Here is a 21,822-nt window from a genome sequence, read left to right on the forward strand (position 1 = left end):
ATAATTATGTATCATTAGCTCCATTTACTGTTGAGAAAACCCAAAACTCAAAGATTAAAAAAAAAAAAAACTCTTCTGAGCTCAGAAGGGTGGTAAGTGATAGACCTGGGATTCCACACTCATTCTGTCTGATTCCAAAGCCTGTAATCTCCCTCCTACATTGTAACCAGAAAACCTTTATTCAGTGCTTACCATGAGAAAAGCACTGTTAGTTGCTAATTGGGGTACAGAGATTAAAAAGAAAGACACAGTCTTTGATTCTAGGAATTTAGCATCTATTGAGCAAGACACATAAATAACTCTGGAAAGTAGACGGTTCTAAAACGGAAATCTATGGAGACATAATTCTGAGCTGAGACTTCTTGGAGAAGACAGTATTTGAGCTGAGATTTGAAAGAAGTGTGAGGCTTGGGGCGACGGACATTGGGGATGGGAGAGGGAGGGCACTTGACAGGGGGCATAGCTGGAACCAGAGTGTGGGGCGGGAGGTCTTTGGGAAATGTGAGAGGAAATCACAATTTTAATGCTTATCTTTTTAGCAGTACAATCCACAGACAAATTATGGGTGGGAAATTTTAGAAACAGGTAGTTAAGAAGAACAATGGAATGTAATGAGCCTCGACCTTCGAGGGAGGGCACCATGAAAACGAACGGACAAGGCTATGGCTGCTATTTCTCCTTGGCTTTCACTTCCAAACAATAGATCCCACCTCTGCAGAGATGACCCAGTCCCCCGAAGTGACCGACCCGGGCAGGTGTCATGTTGGCAGGGCTGTGGCGCTCAACACCCACGTGGCATTTGGTTATTGTTAGCATCCCACAATTTGTTTCTGTGAATAGCACTTTCTCCGTAAGAAACTGAGCAGCAGGGAGGGAGCAGCTATGTTTTTAGAGCTTCAGGCCAGGTGTGTTCCAGAGAGGTCCGGGAGCTCCGGGCATCATGTACAATGCATCTCCACAGTCCTCTTCTCATCAGACCCTCATGGTGAAGGTCAATGTTGGGACCACCACTGACATACGGTTATTCCTGTTTTAAATAAAAAACAATCCATGTGCCAATTCTGACAGAGACCTTTAATGTCCCCTCTGATCCAAAGAGTTGATGAGGCTATGGTAAATAAAAGGTGGGAAGGGAACGTCGGTCCCCTGAAGGCTGGTTCAGTGCTCATTCCGTGGTATTTCTGAGAAAGACATGGGAACCAGTTCAGAGGACGACAATCTCTACAAATGGAGCATTTATTCAATACCTCTGGTGCGGACTAATGTAAGTCAGGAATGCCCTTTGGGGAGCAGTTTTGTGTGAAGTAGGATGGGGATTTTAAGGCTGCCCCACCAAAACTCAGTCCTAAGACAGAAGCAAGTTTATATCGGTGTCACTGTGCGTTCAGTTTAGTATGTGCTCAATAAATGTTTGTCAAATGAATGAGCAAATGCATGGACGGGTAGATGGATGATTCTGCTACCTAGAGCGTTTTCTGCTGGCAGCCTCGAGAGAGCATCCCAGTAATTTCCATTTTACAAACACGGACTGAGGATCCTGCTGGGGTGTTGCTTGCTGTTGGAACAGAAAATGCCCAGTTCTGGCCATGCTGTCAGGAGCCCAGGAGGCTATCCCTCATTTTACCCAGTTGGATTTTGGAACCTACTCCAGAGGCTGATTAGTTCCACATGGCTGGCCAAGATGAGAATCCGTTCATTCAGCTTCTTTCATTTCCTCTTGTCCCCCTCTTGGCCTAAGGAAGGCATCCTTGCCTGGCCAGCCTTGTCTTTGGTGGAAGAGGAGGAGATAGAGGGGACAAGGCTGGGACACGCCACACAATTTTTTTGTTGTTGTTACTGGAAACATTCATACTAGCTCCACATCTAGCACCTCAAACCTAGGATCCAGTGAGACAAGAACTTGCTTTGTGTAGACGGGCCATTGCCCGAAGTATAACAGCCTTGTACTTAGTCTTAATTGTTCAAGGAAGGTATAGTTAATGTAACAATTTTTGGCTATCACATCTTACGTAAGCACAGAATCTTATGATCAAAAAGCTGGAATTAATAGGAGAGTTGAAAATCAGAATGTCCAGTGGTTCTCAAACTGTATTTTATGAAACCCCATGGTGGTGGTGGGGCGTGGGTGTCAAGGCCTGTGGAGCAATTGGGTTCTGGGCCCCCTACTATCACTTCCCCTGGGCATCTCTGCTTGTGTAATTTTATTTATTTATTTAATTTTTTTTTTTTGCATTCTTAAAATTTTTTTATTGTAGCACAAACATACATGGTAAGTTGTTTGTGTAATTTTATATACTGGACTTCTATATAGGACTTTATTTGAATTAAGCATTCAGCCTCTAAAAAATGTTTGAAGTCCATAGATCCAGTTTAAATGAGATCATTTTAGGTCCAGAGAAGTTAAGATATCTGCACATCCCCAACTCTTTTGGGACATGTATTTTAAGGTATCCGTGGTGGTGGGACTGCTTTTGATGCTTTGTATTCCTACCCCTTCCTATATGACCAAATTTAATGAAATAACCCCTCAGGGGTAACATGAGGATTATGACATCCTCTCTGCTGAACAGATCAGAGGAGGTAATGTGTATGAAAATGTCTCAGTGGGATAAGAAACCAAGAGTGCTTCTTGTGGAGAAATCTGTTAGTGAGCTGAATGTTGTTCTGACCTAGGAAATCTCAGATGTGATTCTCATAGGTTCATGAAAGGGAACTGGCAGTAAAATGTACTTAGGCTCACCCAGGTGCCATCTGCAGCTCCTTGATGTTCACGGATGGGGGTGTCCACTGTTGGTAAGTGGACAGTGGTACACCTAAACTACCTCTGACCAACCAAGGCAGGGAGAGGGAAGTTCCGAATTAGCATCTTAGAAAAATCGAGAACTTGACAATCATGAGGTGAAGGTAGAAATCATACTGGGCTGGTCAGTTATTTAGTGCATCGAAGTTCACGGTAAATCATTGGGTGGTTTGTTCATTCAATTTCCACTGGTGAGGGAGGCAGAATAGATGCTTTCTGGGGTGTTTTCCAGCAGGTAGCAGTAACACGTAGCAGCAAGAACATGGATGCTGGAGTAGATGACCTCTAATATCAGCTGTGAGACGTGGGATAAATTACATAAGTCTCTGTGCCTTGATTTCCCTATCCATATCATGGAAATGTTGATAATGATAATACATACCTCATAGCACTGTTGTAAGGATTAAATGAGTTAATACATGCAACAAGTTTAGAACAGGGCCTGGCACACATAAGGTGTGAGATGGGTGTTTGCAATATTGTATATTCTTTTCTTTAAAGATTTATTTTTATTTATTTATTTGAGAGAGAGAGGGTGCACACAAGCAGGGCGTGGAGCAGAGAGGGAGGGGGAGAAGAAGAGAAGCAGACTCCCTGCAGAGTGTGGAGCCTGACCGGGGTGGCGGGGGGAGGGGGGAGCTTGATCTCATGACCCTGAGATCATGACCTGAGCTGAAATCAAGAGTCAGATGCTCAACCGACTGAGCCACCCAGGAGCCCCCAGTAATGTATATTCTTATGAGCTGCTCAGAGGCACAGGGTTTTTCAAATCTTTTTCGAGAAGCTAGCCCTGCCCTTTCTGACACGTGTTTTTCCGTAGGCTCCTCTGAACGTGAGGGGTCCTGATGAGTGTCCTGCACCATTCTATTGCTTTGGATTGTCTGATGAAGGCGGGATGATAATGATGATAATTTGTGAATGGGTGAAGGGTTCCCTGGGAGCCCAGGCATGGGTGTCTCTCGGGGCTGATATCCTTCCCATCACTGCCAAATATACACACTGGCTTTTTTAAGATCAGGGAAAAACCTCTTCTAAGCAATTTCCACCTACTGCTACCTTCTTTTGGCAGTAGTAGGGTAATAGCCCAAAGCTAAAAAAGCAGGAGCAGTATTTATCAATTGATTGATTAACTAACAATCAGTCAACAAGTATTTAAGCAGTGTTTTCTATGTGTTTAGTGCTGTGTTAACTGTCCCCTGGGGAAATAAAAGAAATACAAGACAAAATCCCAAACCTCAAGTTAGGGCCCCAAAATAACTAACTGGGAAATAACTGTAAAGCAGCTACTAAATCTAGATGTAGAGAGCAAAGTATTCGGAGAAGAATTTCTATGGCTGTGAATGATGTTCTGGAGGGTTTGGGCCCTAAACTGGATCCGCAATGATGAATCTGCATTCAAAACGGAAGGCCTGGGACCAAGCTGGTTTTCTGTACACTGCCTCAGTCTGACTAGAGGGCCGGGGGTGTGAGAGAACAGAGGGCATAATGTTGGACAGGTACTGAGACCAGATTTTAAAGAAGCTTAAAAATCAGGCAGAGACACTGGGGGCTTTCCAGGCAGGACTGAGCAGTGGTGAAAGTACCAAAGTCAGAGTTGAGATGGCCCTGATGTCACTCTCAGCTCTACCACCAACCAGCTGGGTGATCTTCAGCCCATCACTTGCCTGGACCCAGGAATGAGTGAGATGGCCCACTCTAGCTCCCATATTTCTGATGTGGGAGGCAATAAGAAGTTACTGAGGTCTCCTGAAAATGCCACATGGAAAGGAAATGTGTGGTAATGTGTGAGGGATGGGTAATGCTATCAGGGAGACCAGCTGGCTACTGCCAAAGCCCAAGAATGCATAACAAAGGCCTGGATAAAGTACATTGCTGAGGAAATGAAGTCAGAAGGGTAAATTCAAGAAACAGCAACAGTAGCATCTAGATAGCAATGGATAGGATGAAAAGCAGCCACAAGTCTAGAGCCCAGGGCTTGGCCATTTGGATGTAGGAATAAGAGGATGAGTTAAAGATAATTCTAAAGCTTTTGGCAATGAATTTAAAACCCCAGCCTCTACACATTCCATAAAGGTGACAGAACTTTGTGGACAGAAACATTGGCTTGGTGGTCAGACTGACTTGGGATTGAGTTTGGCTCCATCTTTCCCTAACTGAATGACTTGGGCAAGTTTTGAAATTTCTGTAGATAAGGATAACAGAACCTGCTTTATAGCATTATGGTAAAGTTCACATGAGATAACACACTTAAAAGGATCAGCATTTCCCTTTGCACATGGTAAGTGCTCTGTTGATGTTAGCTTTTATTGCTTCTTAACTGAGCACTTATTAAGTGTTACAGTGTGATAGCTGTCAGGATTCAGAGAGGAAAGAGGCATGGTCTCTGCCCTGATGACACCCACAGATAAGTATCATCTCCTATGCAGGGAGAATTGTCCCCACATCCCCTGTAAGCCTTCTCCGGACTAACTAAAATGGCGCCTCTTTATGTAGGCAAAGGAAGAGCTGTAGAGTTCTACAGATGTGTCTCCTTTCATACTCTGTCTGTGTCTCATCAGGAGGGGACCAAGTTACTATCAGAAAATAGACACGGCATTCTGCAGACCTATCTATAACCGAGGCTAACATGCCACCAGCCCTGTTCACCCCCTCAAAGATAATACTTCTCTCTCCTTATCTCTTTCCTTTCATGACCTGATCAAAGCAATACATCAGAAAACACAAACATTTGTCTACATCAAATAAGCCTTGAGCATACCTCTGAAATAATTCTTTCCATTTAAAAATGTGAGTGTAGTTTTAGGATGCTTCTTATGTTTGCAACTTGTCCAAACCAACTGATGTGCACCTGAAATTGTTCCACGATGGGGAGGAGAATTAGAAGTTCTCAGGAAACACAGGAGTCACTTTGTTTTTCCTCTGCTCTGTGCTTTACACATTCACACTTATTTCTTCATACCCACTGGTGGCCACAGGAGTCCAAGACAAAGAAGGAGTGCGGAGAACATCTGCTTCTCCATGGAGACCCTCTGTTTTTAGACATGAGCCTCTGAAGGAAGGTAGCTGGGACATGAGAACCTTCCTAGGTCTCTTGGCCAATTTACCTTCTCAAGGGAATTAGAAGCAGACTTCTTTTCTCCGTCCTCTTAGAGACTGTTCTGCCAGAAGACATACTTTTTGGATCATTAGAGAAAGTTAGAGAGGTCAACTCTCTGGGTTTCATAAGGGTAGAGAGGCCGACAAGAAACAGGTCTTTGAAACTCTGCAATAAACTCACTGCAAATGCAACATAAGATACAGAGGAAGAATTTGTAGGTGAAAGGGAGTTGTAGGGGTAAGGGAGGAAAAATCTGCATAACTGTTTGAGAGCCTTGACTCAGAGGTATGAAGAATTTTTGCAGGAGGATGGGCTGGGCCTGATATCTGGGGTTTTGTAGTCTCTTATTCCCTTCTCCTGACCATTGTTCAAATGAGATTAGGCCAATTCTGGGAACTTATACCTTCTCCCTGTCACATTCCTGTTAACTGGCTCCATTTCAACAGATAGCCTCTTTTGGACGGCACACAGACCCTTGACATCAGCAAGGATTGATGATGTCCAGAGCCATCCACAAATCTGCAAGTTTGTGAACATGGAAACATTTGTACAAGCTCCTGGCTTTCTCCCAAACCACATGTTTCTTATACATTGCCTCCCATCATAGGTTAACCACCTTTTCAACTAGAACTGAAGTTCAATCTATCACATTATGATGATTTTTCTTTTTTCTCACACATAAACCAGTTTTCATTAAAGGAAAAACAAACAAACAAACCACTTTGTGGAAGTTCTTGCAAGACCAGCGATGAATGAAGAGCCATAGCAGCATAAGAAACTGGGTGGTCAGGGGTCTCCTAAGGGAGTCCCCTTTGTATAGCACCTCTAAGAGGCCCAAGATTCAAAGCTGGGCCTCTACATGCAACAGATCGCTGTGTGTTATGAGCCTTCGTGGTTGCTCATGAACAGTCTAAATTGAGAACTTAGGTCTGGCAGTACCACAAGCTTCCTTCCTCTCCAAACTTCATTCTTGGTCCTCTCAGACCACAGATTCCGTGGCACACGGAAGAGCTCCCTTCCCACTGAACCTCTGGGCAGACGCAGGCACAGAAGAAGAGCAAAAATGAACACAACTTCTTCCCGAAGATCTGTATAATTCAAGCCCATCTCCTATACCTTCCACATGTGGGAAACAATAGAGGGTGTTTATCATATGGCCCTAGGTCTTCTGAACAATCAAGGAAAGCTCAACCTCCTATATCTATTGATGATTCATTTCTTCCTGTTTACCAATCAGACTTGAAGCAGTGTCTAATGAAAGATAAATAGGTGATCTTGAAAACAAGAGTAGAAGGTCAAAAACCCTGTAGAGGGAGGGGAAATAAGCTTATCAGAAACCTATACAGATATAATTACTGTGATTGAGTATTGCATTTAGTTCAGTTTCCTGGCAACAAAGGCAAAAAGAAAAACAACAACAACAAATTATTCTTCAGGAGAGAGATGCTTTTTCTTGGTAACAAATCTTGAATGTGAGACTTATGCAAAGGAATTCAACGACAGAGTGGACAGTGCCCTAATGGTATTTACAAAATGATCAAAAGATTTCATATATAACCATTTCCTAAGTCACCCCTTAATAACAGTAGGAATCAACTCATTAAGAATACTTAGCCATAAATTTTGCCTCAGAGAAAAAAAGTAAAATAATCATTATCAAGTTGGAGGGGTAAGGAGTGGGTAGAGATACAGGTGAAAGAAAAATGGTAGAATGTTGATAATTATTGAAACTGAGTTGAAGGTATATAGGGGTCACTGCACTATTCTATTTATTTGCATACATTTGAAATTTTCCACAATAAAAAACCAAACCAAACCAAACCAAACCAACATAGCGGAAAGCATTTGGCAGCCCGGGAAGTTGAGCTGATATGTTCTCTAACAAAGACTATATTCTGTTGATGAAGTTTTAAGGTAAGCAGATATAAAGTTATACTCAGTCTTTGAAAATTGATCAGTTGGGCTGTGGAGCACTTGATAATATTCAGAACCAGCCCCAAGGCACCATAGACTTTACTAGATAAGCAAGCACATGCCCAGCTAATCGTGGTGGCAGGTTATGGACACACTTAAGACAGCAAGCTACCAAGGAAGGGAGGAGAAAGCCAGATTCAGATACCTTCACTGCAGTTCTTCAGGGCAAAGAAGTCCACTGCAGACAAACTTCGGTTTCCACTCGAGATATATTCCAGGGCCACTCGGAAGGGATTCTCTGGGCGCCCAATTCTTCCCTGAAGCACCGTCCATCTGGTCACATTGGAATGCAGAGGGGAAGAGCAGAGAGAAACAGTGATGAGAAGCAGGCCTAACTTGCTCAGAGATTCTGTAGTGATTTCTAGGCCCACACTCTTCATGGGCCCCAACCGATGCAACCCTAAGAAGCTCTGAGAACAACTCTGACAGCAACATGCAAACGTTTGTTTCCTTCTTGTCCAACTAACCCAGAGACCCACTTCTCAAACCCACTGTAGCCACTGGTGTTTCTTTCATTATATTCTTTCAGGCAACTGCAGACCTTTGGACTGCTTTAGTAGTTAATCTTACGGGAAAAGAATATATGTACTTAAGAATATCTGCTGGCAGGGCGCCTGGGTGGCTCAGTTGGTTAAGCGACTGCCTTTGGCTCAGGTCATGATCCTGGAGTCCCGGGATCGAGTCCCGCATCGGGCTCCCTGCTCGGCAGGGAGTCTGCTTCTCCCTCTCCCACTCCCCGTTTGTGTTCCCTCTCTCGCTGTGTCTTTCTCTGTCAAATAAATAAATAAAATCTTTAAAAAAAAAAAAAAAGAATATCTGCTGGCAGAGTGAAGGGATAGTCTTCAAAAACATGTATCGGTGGATCCGTAATTATCTTTGGAAAGAATTTTGGCTTTCAGAATTTTTTCTGATCCCAGAGTCTCATAACCCTTGAGTTTGCTATGTGGTCACTTAAGGATTGAAGCAAGCAAGGGCTATTTATTTAGTTCAGGAAAATTAAAGTGCACCAAAGCATGTAGTTTGGGGTAAAAGGTACCTAAGATTGGTGTGAACTCTGCAAAATGGTGCAAACAGAAGAAGATAGAAGTAGGTCAAATGGTGAGCTCTGCAGCCATCTATGATCAAGGACACGGACACCGCTGGAGAACAGAGAATAAGCTGAATGAACATTTTTTACACCTCACTCATGCTATTAACCTCTTGGAATAGCCTCCTGTCACTGATTGGAACATCAAATTTCTTTTCCGCCATTGATTCAGGTTTCTTAAACACACACAATTATGTTGACATTTTGCATGGTGAATCACAGTTACCTGGACTACTTCATATTTTTTGTCCTTTAAAAAACAGTTTTATTGAGGTATAATTGACATACAATAAATTGCATGTCCTAAAAATGCATAGCTTGGTGACTTAAAGTGTATGAATTGAGGAGGTTTGACAGATGAATACACCCATGAACTCCTCACAGTGTTTCATAGTGTCCTACCATGATGTAAGGCCTTCGGTAGGCTGGGCAGTGCAAGTGCAAAGGAATTTAGGGAAAGATTAGCTTTCTGTTTTTAAAAAAAAGTGTTTAAAGCACCCCCACCCCCGCAAGGTAGAAAGTGATGCTCACCGTAAAAAAATATTAAAGATCCAACCATTCAGAGAAGTTGGCAAAGGAAATTAAAAGTCACCCAGAAGCTCATTATCTAGAGATAACCATGGTGAACACCCCAGTGGAGGCTTTTAGTTACACTTTTATATAAACAAGGCCGTCATCTTCCACATGCTCTCTGTGACTGGACTTTGCCACTCAATTGTATGTAGGGAGACAATAAATACAGACTATGTGATGAGTTCAATGATTGCATTTTTAATGATTTGGGCATTGCTTCTGAGTTTTTCCCTTCACGATCATGCTGAAGCTAGCTCCGTGTATCTCTGTAAATACTGCCTTAAGACAAATTCTTAGAACCCCAGTTAAAGTGCATGCACATTGAGAACTCTGAGCATACTGTCAGTCCTCCAACAGTGCATCAGAGAGCCCATTTCTCCATCTGCTTGTTAACATTGGATCTCGTCACATCTGTCCCATCTTTGCTGCCTTTTGATGATGAAGGCATCGCCTAAGGCAATCGGTGGTCTTTCAGTGGGGTGCCCTTGCATGGCAGTTTTGAGTCTCCAGGCCTGCCACGTTGCGGGGTATGCAGTGGGAATCAGCTGAGTGAAGAAGGTAGTTTTGTTCTCTATGCTCTTCTGTAGTTAATTCAGATCACCAGAGCCAATGCCTCAGCCATTTAATACAAGTGTATTAAGTTTCCCCACAATAGACGCTGTAGAAGGGATTATTGCTGTTGTAAAGTTTGTTCCCTGTTACGGTACCCAGCAGGATTTCTATCCAAAATAAAACCGGTGCAATTGAATAAGGAAAAGGAGCCCTTTCGGTTTAAATGTGGAGCTGTCAAAGAAATAAATATTTGAAAAGCAAATGTAAATGTGGCGTTCTTAAGAAAAAAAACACACAAACAAAGAGAGCAGAATTTTTCTTGTCCTTCTGAAAAAATAAAGAACCTTATTTTTGAGGAAAGATGGTGGAGAAACGCCTGACTATTCATATTCTGCCAAAATCGTAGCTCTCTGCTGCAAGGAATGATGGATTTTAATTCCAGGTACACTGTGGCCCTTGACAATGATTTCCATTTCTATATTGGCATTAGCCCTCTGGCTAAATGTGTCAAGAGTTTTAGGAATTAGTTTCTGAATTACTGATGCAATAACTTTTGTCTGAAATTCTCTGGCCTCCCATAGTTTACTGCTGCAGCTTTAATAACTTTCAAAGCAGTTGCCAAACATGTATTTTATGACTAGGGAAGTTGGGACAAGAAAAGGGCAAGTTTATATCTAGGGTCAGCTTTGTTTAAGAGACAGCAGAAACAGGAACAGCAAATGCAAGCTCTCTTTTCTGTCTGACTCCATTTTCTTTGCTCATATCCCTGCAGTCATGAAACTCCCTTATTAGGGTTCTATTTCCCTCTTTGGCTGTGGCAACTGTACTTGGGTTTGAGGGAGGGAAGGTTATGTTCTGACCTAGATCCTCCTGGAGACCAACGTGCAGCTGTGTCCATGGTCTGGGGATTTGTGGGTATCTTAGCACTGGTGCTTCAGTCAATCAACGTGACAGTGTGGGGAGTCCATCTGGATTCTGGGAAGCCAGAAAGACTGTATGGTCAGCCTGTCACCATCCATTATCTTCCAGTTGTCTCTCTAGAGTTCTCCACTTCCAGTTTTGGCTCTGCCCCTCAAGTGTCTGATGACTTTGGATAAGGCACTCTACTCTGAATGCCTGAAATTTTGGATCTTTTCTGATCAATGTATTCTCAACCAGAGAAAGTGTCTCCAAATTTGTGTGAATTTGCTGAGGAAAAAAAACCTGACCACACATTTTTGCTGAGTGGTTACATCATACTGAATAAATTAGAACCCATGTTAAAAAAAAAAAAAAAAAAAAAAAGCCAGGAGAGTTGGTTTGTGAATATCAAGGTCCATTTCTGAGTTGGAGACTGAAAACAGTACATATAAAGGCCACTAAGTTGGGAGTTGGGAGCTGAATCCTGGGTTCTGGTTTTGGATCTGCATGGGTTAGGGTATGTTCCTGTACCTCCTTGGGGTTTAGTTCCTTTGTTAGCAAAATGCAAGGATTGAATCAAAAGTTCTCCAAGGTCCCTTATTGATCTGGTGCTTACACTTCTCTAGCAATTTGTAGGAGTCCTAGTGACAAAACACTTCATGAAAGCTGCAATGCACAAACAATATTCTACAGAGGTGGAAGAAGTGATTAGTCAAAGAATTAGAGATTTATATCTGTAAAGAGACTAAGTTCCATCCCTTCAGAGAAATGGAGCGACTTGCCCAAGGTCACATTTTTGGTTACCTGCAGACCTAAGATTAAAGTCAAGTATATTATTGCTCCCGGACTGCAAGGACAAGAGACAAGGCAACTTCTGGTTCAGTCTGTATACTCAGTCACCATACTCAGTCACCACTCCATATCACTGGTATCCCAGAAACAGAAAAGGAGGTATCTACTTTGCATTATTAGAAGAATCACCAGTCTGGGTTATAAGGATACACAGGCCAGCCAGATAGTAAAATACATCTTCAGAAAATGCACACACAAACCAAAAAATCCTAAGAAGCTCTGACATGGTCACAAGCATCTCCAAGGTTCCCCCACTCCATACCAGGTTAGTCTGTACATTTTTAAAGGAAACCGTCAGCACATCTGATGTGAAGCCAGCAGCTGATGAGATTGAAAGTTTAGTATCCATGACTCAAGGAGGATGAAGGCATGAAGTTATTTAAAGCCCAGAGAGGGGCACCTGGGTGGCTCAGTCGTTAAGCGTCTGCCTTCGGCTCAGGTCATAATGCCAGGGTCCTGGGATCGAGCCCCGCAATGGGTTCCCTGCTCCATGGGGAGTCTGCTTCTCCCTCTCCCACTCCCACTGCTTGTGTGCCCTCTCTCACTGTCTTTCTCTCTGTCAAATAAATAAAATCTTTAAAAAAAAAAAAAAAAGCCCAGAGAGAAGGGAACTTTCTGATAGCCCGTGAGGACTATGGATGGCAGCTGATAAGACAGAGAAATATGTGTTACTTTGCTATTGTGTGCTCTTCTAATAGGCATGATGTTGACATGGGGCTGGCTCACAAAGCAAGCCTTTGAACCCCACATGCTATTCAATGGGATGCCTTTCTGAGATGGTTTTGGTTGTTGCAATATCGCGAGGCCTAGAGTCAGTTCTCAGCTCCACCATCTAGTTAGCTAAATGATCTTAAGCAAGTAATTTAACTTCTCTGATCTTCAGTTTCCTTATTTTTAAGATGGAAATCATAATGCCTAGCTCACTGGATTGTTGTGAGGATTTGTCAGAAGGATGTATGCAAAGGGACATCCTTTTGGGGGTCTCAATAGTAGAAGCTATTTTTACAGAAGACCACGGCTTTCTTCATGGAATGGCACTGGTCCATGAAACTATCAGTATCTCAACTCATTTATGAAATTCAAGAGGGAAAGGAATGTAGGTAAAAGAAAGGGAGAACAGCATTCGTAATTTATCAATAGCAGACACCTTATTTACTTAAGCCAGAAAAAAAGTCTTCATTTTTAAATGGATCTTCATGTGTTAAGCACAGCCCAAAGAAATCATGTTGAAATACCCAGACAACAAAATATATTAGTGACTATAACAGGAGGTCAACATTCTGCGCAGAGCCCTCCAAATGTACTTATCTTGCTTTAGAGTAAAAGCCTCTTATTTACCTTTGTATCTTCTTGTGGCATGTGGAAAGATGCCTTGTGTCGAGATGTTGGTTAGAATTTTTTGAATTGAATTCCATTTCTCAGGTATTTATTGGTGTGTTTTTGCACACTAAATAAAGTATTAAATGCTCTGGGGATCCTAAGAGTTTAGGATTTAGCTTGGCACTCCTGGAGCTTACAGACTAGTGAGAAAGAGTGAAAGTAAATACCAACAATTATAGTGAATGGCAGTATAGAAAAGCTAAGTGAGTGGTATGGGCATTATGTACATTGAAAGCTTAGAGGGCAAAGTGATGTCTCAGGTTGGGTGTAACTTGAGGCTGGGTTATGAAGCGGGGGCAGGAAATGGGAAGAGGGCAACACAGAAAGAGAGGTCGGTGTGAGCACATGAGCAGAGGCCATATAGACTGTGTGTTCTGAGAACAGGAGGTCCAGGCTGACTGGAGTCAATGGTTTCCGTTGGTCTCTATAGGAAAGAGGTCCCTTAGGTCTTTCATGCTCCTCCTTAAAGCTAGGGTAGTAGGTCATTCATCGTTGTGTCTCCAGATACCGTATTTGTTGAACGAGAGAACAAATACATGACACATTTCTGTTAAATCAGACAAGATTCTGACATTCTTGGATAAAAGTTATATTGTAATGGAGCCGAGTTCATCTGAAAGTTCCTGTCAATTCATTACTCATTAGCTATCAGCCATTCAGGTAATAAGGATGCCTTCCCTGTTAGGAGGAACCTAAGGACTAGGAAAGTTTGGGGGTCAAGGGCTGTTTGCAGGTTTGTTCATCACATAGCTCTTGGCTCCCCATTTGCCCACAGGTCTGTTCTTTAAAGGGGCAGGGCCATGGGAAGCAGCCATCAAATTAGCTCTTATCTGAGTACCCAAGAACCCAAGAAAAGACTCAGAGAATTTAAGTAATTGAGACATGGAGGGATCTGAGTGCTCAACTAGGAGAGGTCCCATCTGATATGTGAATGTCCTCTACAAGACAGGTCAAGCTTAAACCAAGTCACTATGAATATTAACAAGAGCAACAAGAACAGTTAATATTATTGAAGGCCTACAGTATACTCTGCTTCCAGCTGAGTTTTAAAGATTTATTTATTTGAGAGAGAGTGTGCATGAGTGGGGGGAGGGGCAGAGGGAGAGGAAGAGGGGAAGCAGACTCCCCACTGAGCAGGGAGCCCCACGCAGGGCTCCATCTCCCAACCAGGAGATCAAAACCTGAGCCAAAACTAAGAGTCAGATGCCCAATTAACTGAGCCACCCAGGTGTCTTCTCAGCTGAGTTTTAAACTCAGGTTAGTGTGACTCCATTAGTCTTTAGGTACACTATCTTAAACTGCCCTTTTTAGCTTCCTGAGGTTAGAAACTGTGTCTTCCTGAGGCTTTGTTCTAACTGCTGGCCCTGGTGAACATGGCTGGGGGCTGGAAGCTAGAAGGTGTGGTCATCTGCATGTTCTGCAGTGGTCATGAGAGCGAACTCATTTAGGTGGTGACTAGACCCCTTGCCAAGACAGCCAAACTCCTGGGTTAAGCTGAGGATGATGGAAGCCACATAAATTAGACAACCAGCTTGTCCCTATCTGGTAGAGCTCAGTCCCACGACTATCATTTTTAGTGAACGTAACACTGTCGAGGCTCACGCCCTGCTGCTGACATTCCTTCACATGTCTCTCTGCTAAGACTCTCTTGACAAGCGTCCAGACGTGCGTGTGAAGGTGTGAAGATTTGTGAGAAACAAGAAACTGAGCCTGTGGGAGTTCATCTAGATCAATATAGGGAAAAAAAAAAGCCAATTGCACTTTTCTCTCTCATCTTATCCTAAAGGAAAAAAACCACACATAACTTTCAAAAATTTCTTAAAATATACCTTACAGTAATTCTGCAGCAAATATAAACCATTCAGCACTATTTTTTATTGTTTCCATTAAATCAGCCTGCACTTAAAGCATTTTTTATGGGAGATAGCGGGGAAAAAATGCCAGATCAATGTAAATTTTAGTGTGAAGTCCTTTGTTGCTTGTTAATTTTCTATAATTGGGGCGTGGGGTCTTTTATCCAGGTACTCTTGGCTTTCTTACTCCCTTGCTGTCTACAATTGCCCAAAACTTAGAGAGATGTGCCCTGGGGAGTTTCAGATCTGGGTAGAAATGAGGTTTCAGGTTGACTGTGGCTCCCACTGGCCTGTGGTGGCAAAGAGCTGCCTGGAGGCGGAGAGTGGTTTCTGGCTCTGCTGGAGAAAAGGGGATGCTCGCTGTGGCCACAGGTGGACTTGGTTGAGAACTTAGCATTGGCAGCTAGAAAGCGGTTTTGGTTTACATCAGACATGCTGTATCGGTGACAGGGATCTGGAAGGTTGCCCAGCTTTCCTGGAGCAGGGGCTAAGAAAATGTTCCCAAACTGTGTTTCTCCTAATTCTTCTCTCATGCTTTTAAGCAAAGAAGAAATGAATAGGCTCCTTTTCCTGGCCTCTCTTGAGCTTCTTCTAATTTTCCTCCCACCCTCCCTCCTTCCCTTTTTCCTTCTTTCAAGGAAACATATTAAGACCACAAACTCTGGAGCCAGATTTCCTGTTTTATAAGCTCAATTCTGTCTCTTTTTGGCTGTGACCTTTGGCCAGCTACGTGTCTGTGCCAGTGTTCTGTCATTAAGAAATGGGGATAATAATAGAACCTTCCAGAGGTGCTGTGAAGACTGAGTGAGTTAACACATATGAGGCTAACACTCAGTTAAGACATGACTCAGCTGACACTCAGTAAGCCTCTCAGGTAATACTGCTCTTATTGTGTTCGTGTTTCTCTTCTCTCCTAAACCCAGGGTGGTAGATGGCCCTTCAAAGAGCGACCTTAGAAGAAGGTGGAATAGGAAATTGACCATGTGGTGGGGTTTGGGAAATGTGGGGAGAGCCTCCCACCCCAGAATACCAGGATTTTCGAAGCCTCTTTCGTTCCCTCCTGTGGAGATGAAGAGGCAAAATGTACAAATGCAGATATCCCAGGGAACATTGTGCCAAGCACTTTATTGGTCTGTGTGCATGTTTATTTATGTTCTGCATCTTTCCAGGAGGGATTTAAGGCAGAATATAAAGCTATTTTACTTTATCTCATTTAATATTCACAGTAAGTGCATGAAACAGATATTATCACCCCCATTTTATAAGAAAATTGAGGCTCAGAGAGGCTTACGCAACTTGCCCATGTAGTAAATGGTAAGAAGTGATATGAACCCGTGACTCTTTATCTCAAAACTCTCGCACTTTCTACTACACTGTACAGGTTTATATTTATGCTAAATGTAAATGATTAGTTTCTTAGAAGAGCTTTTTGCTGGGTTGAGGGTGGGTAGTACTTGAAGACCAACAGTGTGCAGAAAAGGATGCATCTAATAAATATTTTGGCTTCTTCTCAAAGTTGTCCCAGACTACCCTATTCCTTCCCTCCTCAGATTCCACATCATCCTAATCCAGGTTGGAATACGCAGGTTTGTGGGAGGCAGGCATCCACCCGGCCCCTGGTTGAGATGCTTTCCTTTATTCTCTATAGCAGGCCAGGAAGGGGAGACAGAATCTACCTCTAGTGATCTAGTTCCTGAATCATTAGGAGCACGGTGGGCAGAAGTAGACTGATCATAGCCACAGTTGTCAGGAAAATAAATGGTCGAAGAAGTGTTCTTGACTGGCCTCCATGTGACCAATCGGCTTGCTGGGGTTAGCCCAATCTCTGCATTGCACATTCAGTGGAACCCCCCTGTGCCTTCTGGATGTTCCAGCTTACCCTCCAGGACTCCTACACTCTCTATTCCCATCACCTGAGTTAGATGCCTACTGAGAGTCAGTTAGGCTTGTTCCCAAGCCTGTTTATGCCAGGTGTGCTCCTTCAGTTGATGCAACACAAGCAAGAAAAATTTAAATTACTTTGTAAAGACTAGTACTGATAAATCACTAAAAATAATTGCTGTTTAATTTGGTCTATATGGGGCAACAAAAAAGATCAGGGGGGAAAATCTTAAAAATCTAGAAGTTTTCAGGTTATTTCCCAAGTGTTTTAAGATTATTTCCATTTTGGAGGAACTGAAACTGAAAATCGAGAATGTGTGTTGTGGCGTCATGAACATGGTTTATGGAGAAAAGACAAAGCAGAACTCCAATCAACAGGCCCATATTGGAAGCAAAGGCCTTGGCCCTACATCAAGAGATTAGTGAATGAACATGCATCTAGAAGTTGTAAGTAAAGACAAATGTTTAAGGATGTCCGTTGATTCCCAAGCAACTATTGGTCCCAAGCTTGTTGTCCAGAGGGCTTCTTCTTTGCTCTCAGTTGTATAAAAAAACACCTGGAGGATTCACTGGTATTTTTTCTTCTTTTTAAAGGAGGTTCCACTGATTACCAGGCAAAAAATCAAGTGAGAGAAAACCTTAAAGCAAGAGAAGGGAGCCTGGGAGTCCTGAATTTCCTCTTTCAGTTCCTCTGCATTTTGGATTAGGTCCCGCACAAGCCCCCACCTCCTCCAGCATCTGCTGAACATCCCTCAACAGGGAGGGACTCAGCTGGATTCTGGGCAAGGGGTGGGAAAGGTGAGAGGGTTCGGTTGTTGCCACATTCCGGGAATCATTTAAAATTACGGAAGTGAGCACCAGAGGGGATCCCAGCGAGGTTCCCCATTCCACAGTCTTGTCAGACAATATCTCCGGCAGCGTGGGCGGTCATTTTCTCAGGTTAGAGACCCAGGTGATCATTTTGCCTTTCCAAACTCCTTCTGTAAGGAGATTTGGGCAGTCACCCACCTGCAGACAGTAGGAGTCTGGAATTTGGTTTCCTAACTCTGTTCCTTCCAATAACTTTTTACCACCATCTGTTCTTTCCAAATACAACCTCTTTTTTTCCCAAGCCAACTCAATGCAGTTAGTCCTTTTGTTTGTTTTGTTTTGTTTTTCAAATACATCCTCCCAAGGAGAAAGAATAAAGACAACACTGAAACCTGGAATGTGGCCGTTTCTGTAGGATCCTTCCTTCAGCACTCTGCCTCTCACTCGAGTTCTGAGTCCTGAGTGGGGCTAGGGTTAGGGCTTTCATCTTGTGCCCCCACCTCAACACCCATGATTTTCCAGGCCTGAAAGCAATCCTCTTTGCTCATGCTCAAATGACAGCCAGTTGCCCATCTTGCTCCCTAGAGAGCCAGCCTAAATGCCACCTAATGCGTTAATGTGTTGATTGGTTCAATACAAATGCAAGCCTCTACGCCAAGCGAAATGCTGATGCCCAAGCTCAGAGGCTCCATTTCAGTCACGAATCTCTGGCCAAGTCAAGCCAGCTGTGCTGAAACTCCATATGGTAGGGTAGACCTGGCCATAAACTGCAGCCCTGTAAGCACATTCTGGGGCTGGGATAGTGGTCAGCTGGAAAAGGCTGGAGGGGCCCGGATAGGTGGGGTCAGGACAGCCCACAGACTTGTCCCCATGGGAGATGATTCCCCCATTCCACATGCTGCACCTGCCCCACCCCTTTTATGGGTGGCCATCCAGGGATGCAGAAGTAATTGCCGGAGGCACTGATGGACTATGTTCTGAGCTCCTTGGTGCAGAGGGGCTCACTGGCCCTGCTACAGGGGCTATACTGTGCTGTGGCAAGTATCGCGGATGATGATGTTGTTATGAGGTCAAAAGATATAAGACCGGCATGAATCTTGGAAATCACCATGTGTCTTCCTTCCGTGGGGCAGAGAAAGACTGAGGTCTGAACTATGCACCTCCCTTCCGTGAACAGAGGAGAGTTCCATTCTATACCTTGCGTCCTGAATCATCTCTTTAAAACTGAAACATGACCATGTTCCCCAATGCCCTCAGGACCTGCCTCTGGTTCCCAGAGCAGGCCAGGGTTCTTCCCTGCCCCATACATGTGCTCAGGGTGTCCCTTATATCCAGAATCCCCTTTCTTCTTTTTCTTTGCTGGGCTGTTCTTCACTGATCAAGACTGAACTTGGTATCCCTTACTCATCTGACTCCCAGGTTGAACTGGGTGACTGGTATAGGGGAACAAGGGTAACATGTGCCTACCTCTGCCCAAGAGGTTTTTAGAAGAGCTTCTTGAAGGACGTGACATCTGTTATTATTGGCTGGTCCTCTCTGGTCCAAGAAGGGATGACAGAAAGGGTGGTGTTATGTATTGAATTTTTTCCCCCAAAAAGATATGTTAAAGTCCTAATACCCAATGCCTCAGAATGTGACCTTATTTGGAAACAGGGTCTTTATAAAGGTGATCAAGTTAAAATGAGATTATTAGGTGGGCCTTAATCCAATATGACTATGTCCTTATAATAAGGGGAAAGTTGGACATAGAGACAGAAACATACAGGGAGAACGCCATGAGACGAGGAAGGCAGAGATTGGGTGATGCATCCACAAGCCAAGGAGTTTCAAAGATTGCCACAAGCTACCAGAAGCTAGGAGAGGCATGGAACAGATTCTTCCTCAGGGCCCTCAGAAGGAACCGACCTGCTGACACCCTAAACTCAAATGTCTAGCCTCTACACTGTGAGACAATCAATTTCTGTTGTTTAAGCCCTCCAGTTTGTGGTACTTTGTTATGGTCACCGTAGAAAGCGAATATTGGTGGATAGTTCAAAACCATCCCAACTAAGTGGAGAAACAAACTTTAAAATATGTTTACCAACTACGTGTGAATGATTATCTTTCTATGTGATGAGCAGCCCATGGACAGGCAGCCCACAGTCTGAAAATACAACTGATTTCTCACAAAGAAACCCCATTTTCCTTGGGGCCAGAAAGAATGTAGGATGTTTTCTTACACACGTACCTCTGCCTTCCAGATGAATAATATCAGCTTTGCCTTCAGGGAGGCCCACTGTATGAATGATACTAGGAAGTACTTGCTAATAACCCAGGAATCATGGGCCCATTATATTCACCTGGGTAATACTCATACCTTTAAGCCATGCTCAAGGAAACTAATGGAATTTCAACTTCGGGATTCTACCATGTCAGCCATGTGGGAGCCTTCTGGAACGTAGCAGCCAGAACCACTTGAGAGGCCATGAGATTGTGCCAATGATGTGTTCACCTGGGAGTCAATTTCTGGGCTGAAACTGCCAACACCAATTTTCACATGACATCAGAGGGTCAGATCAAAATTGTGACCTAGAACTTTTAAGGCATACTGAGCCTGCACTAGAAACAGAGGCACCTGGGGGAGCCAGAAAGATTTGGGCTGGGGTTGAGACCAACCTTTTCTCCCCTCTCCTGATTCATCTCAGACTTTGAATATTCATAGTCAGAAAGCTCAGGACACTCAGAATCTTTTGACACTGTCCCTGACCTTATACACTGGAAGCTGCAATTTTCTGAAAAGAGCAGGCTCCTGTTTTTTGGCTGGTTCAGCCCTTCAGTGATATATTTAATCAATAAGGGCTTGGGGAACAGTCACCTAAAGACAGGAATAGCCCATCTTCTTTTACCTGCCTCCCAAGAGATATATGCAAAGTGTCTTAGAAGAGCTGCCTGCATACCCACTGTATTTTAAATGTCACCGTAGCCACTGGTAAGCCTGCAATGCAGTTTTGTTAAAACGAAACCAAGCAGAAACCTCCGAAGAGTCAACAAAAACTGACTCCTAGAGATGAGGTTGTAAAACCCATCTCTTTGCTCAGGCCTTATACTCATAGATCATGGAAGCTGGAGTCTATCCAGTTGTTTGACATGTTTCTCATGGAACCAAGAGGGACAGCAGAAGCTCTCTTTTCCTCTCCAGTGTATGGCATCCTCAAAGGACAGAGGATTGCAGGAATGGACTGTGACAAAGGCTGGGAAACAAAGTCTAGTCATGAGCTCCTGGCTCATGTGAGCTCTGGGATTTGGCTCTGCCAACAGCTCTAAACAGGTTCAGAGTCATCATTTGAAACAGCTCTGGTCCTCTGGTTCAAGGGACTGATGGCCTCTGCACCAAGCAGGTGGTGGACACTCATCTCTGGCCCTTCATGCTCACAGAGCAGGGCTTGTGTGGCCAGTGGTGCTATGGGTAGAACCTGAAAGATGCGGAAGGAATCGGTGGTCTGCTAACATCTCTGGCTTTGGAAACCTGCCAGTGGTGTCATCCAAGCAATGATGGTAATAATTGTTATATTGCTATTAGATGATTTTAAGTATCATAATGCCTACCACTCCTTGGACACTAATGCTGCGCCAGGTACTGTGAAGGAATTCGTCATGGTTATTTCAGGTGATCCTTTTAAAAGCTGCAAGGGGAAGGTGCTATTGACCCATTGAACAGATGAAGAAACTGAGATCCCAGCAGGTGAATTATTTTGCTCTTGACTTAGTAAGTAACAGAGCTGAGAGTCAAACCCAGGCCTGTCAGACTCTAAGCCTATGGCTGTCTCCGTATGCCTCAGCTTCCCATAGAAGCAGGATGCAATCTGGGCTGCTTTAGGAACTAGGGGAGGATGGCCTCAGGCACTCAGAGATCCTATAGCTTCAGAGCCGAGAAGTATCCCAAGAAGGCTGAGATGCAGTAGTTTCTTGAGGGCCTACGGTGGCAGAACACAGTGTGTTTATGTGTATCAGATTTTAAATCTGAGATGGACTCAGCGTGAAGATGGATTCTCCTTCCAGAATATTTAGGTTCATAACACTAGTG

The 21,822-nt window shown here is 43.6% G+C and overlaps 1 protein-coding gene across 1 annotated transcript in view; it reads right to left on the bottom strand.

The window, feature by feature from the left end:
- ALK (ALK receptor tyrosine kinase) overlaps positions 1-21,822 on the bottom strand; it is a 688,728-nt gene that overhangs the window by 185,980 nt on the left and 480,926 nt on the right. The window contains exon 5 of the mRNA XM_064572054.1: positions 8,017-8,144. Coding sequence (XP_064428124.1) covers positions 8,017-8,144 — 128 coding nt within the window. The remainder of the gene's footprint in view (positions 1-8,016; positions 8,145-21,822) is intronic.

The sequence above is a fragment of the Mirounga angustirostris genome, unplaced genomic scaffold, assembly GCF_029215605.1.
Source record: "Mirounga angustirostris isolate CCGP_5_RB_7025 unplaced genomic scaffold, mMirAng1.0.hap1 SCAF_10, whole genome shotgun sequence".
Lineage (NCBI taxonomy): Eukaryota > Metazoa > Chordata > Mammalia > Carnivora > Phocidae > Mirounga > Mirounga angustirostris.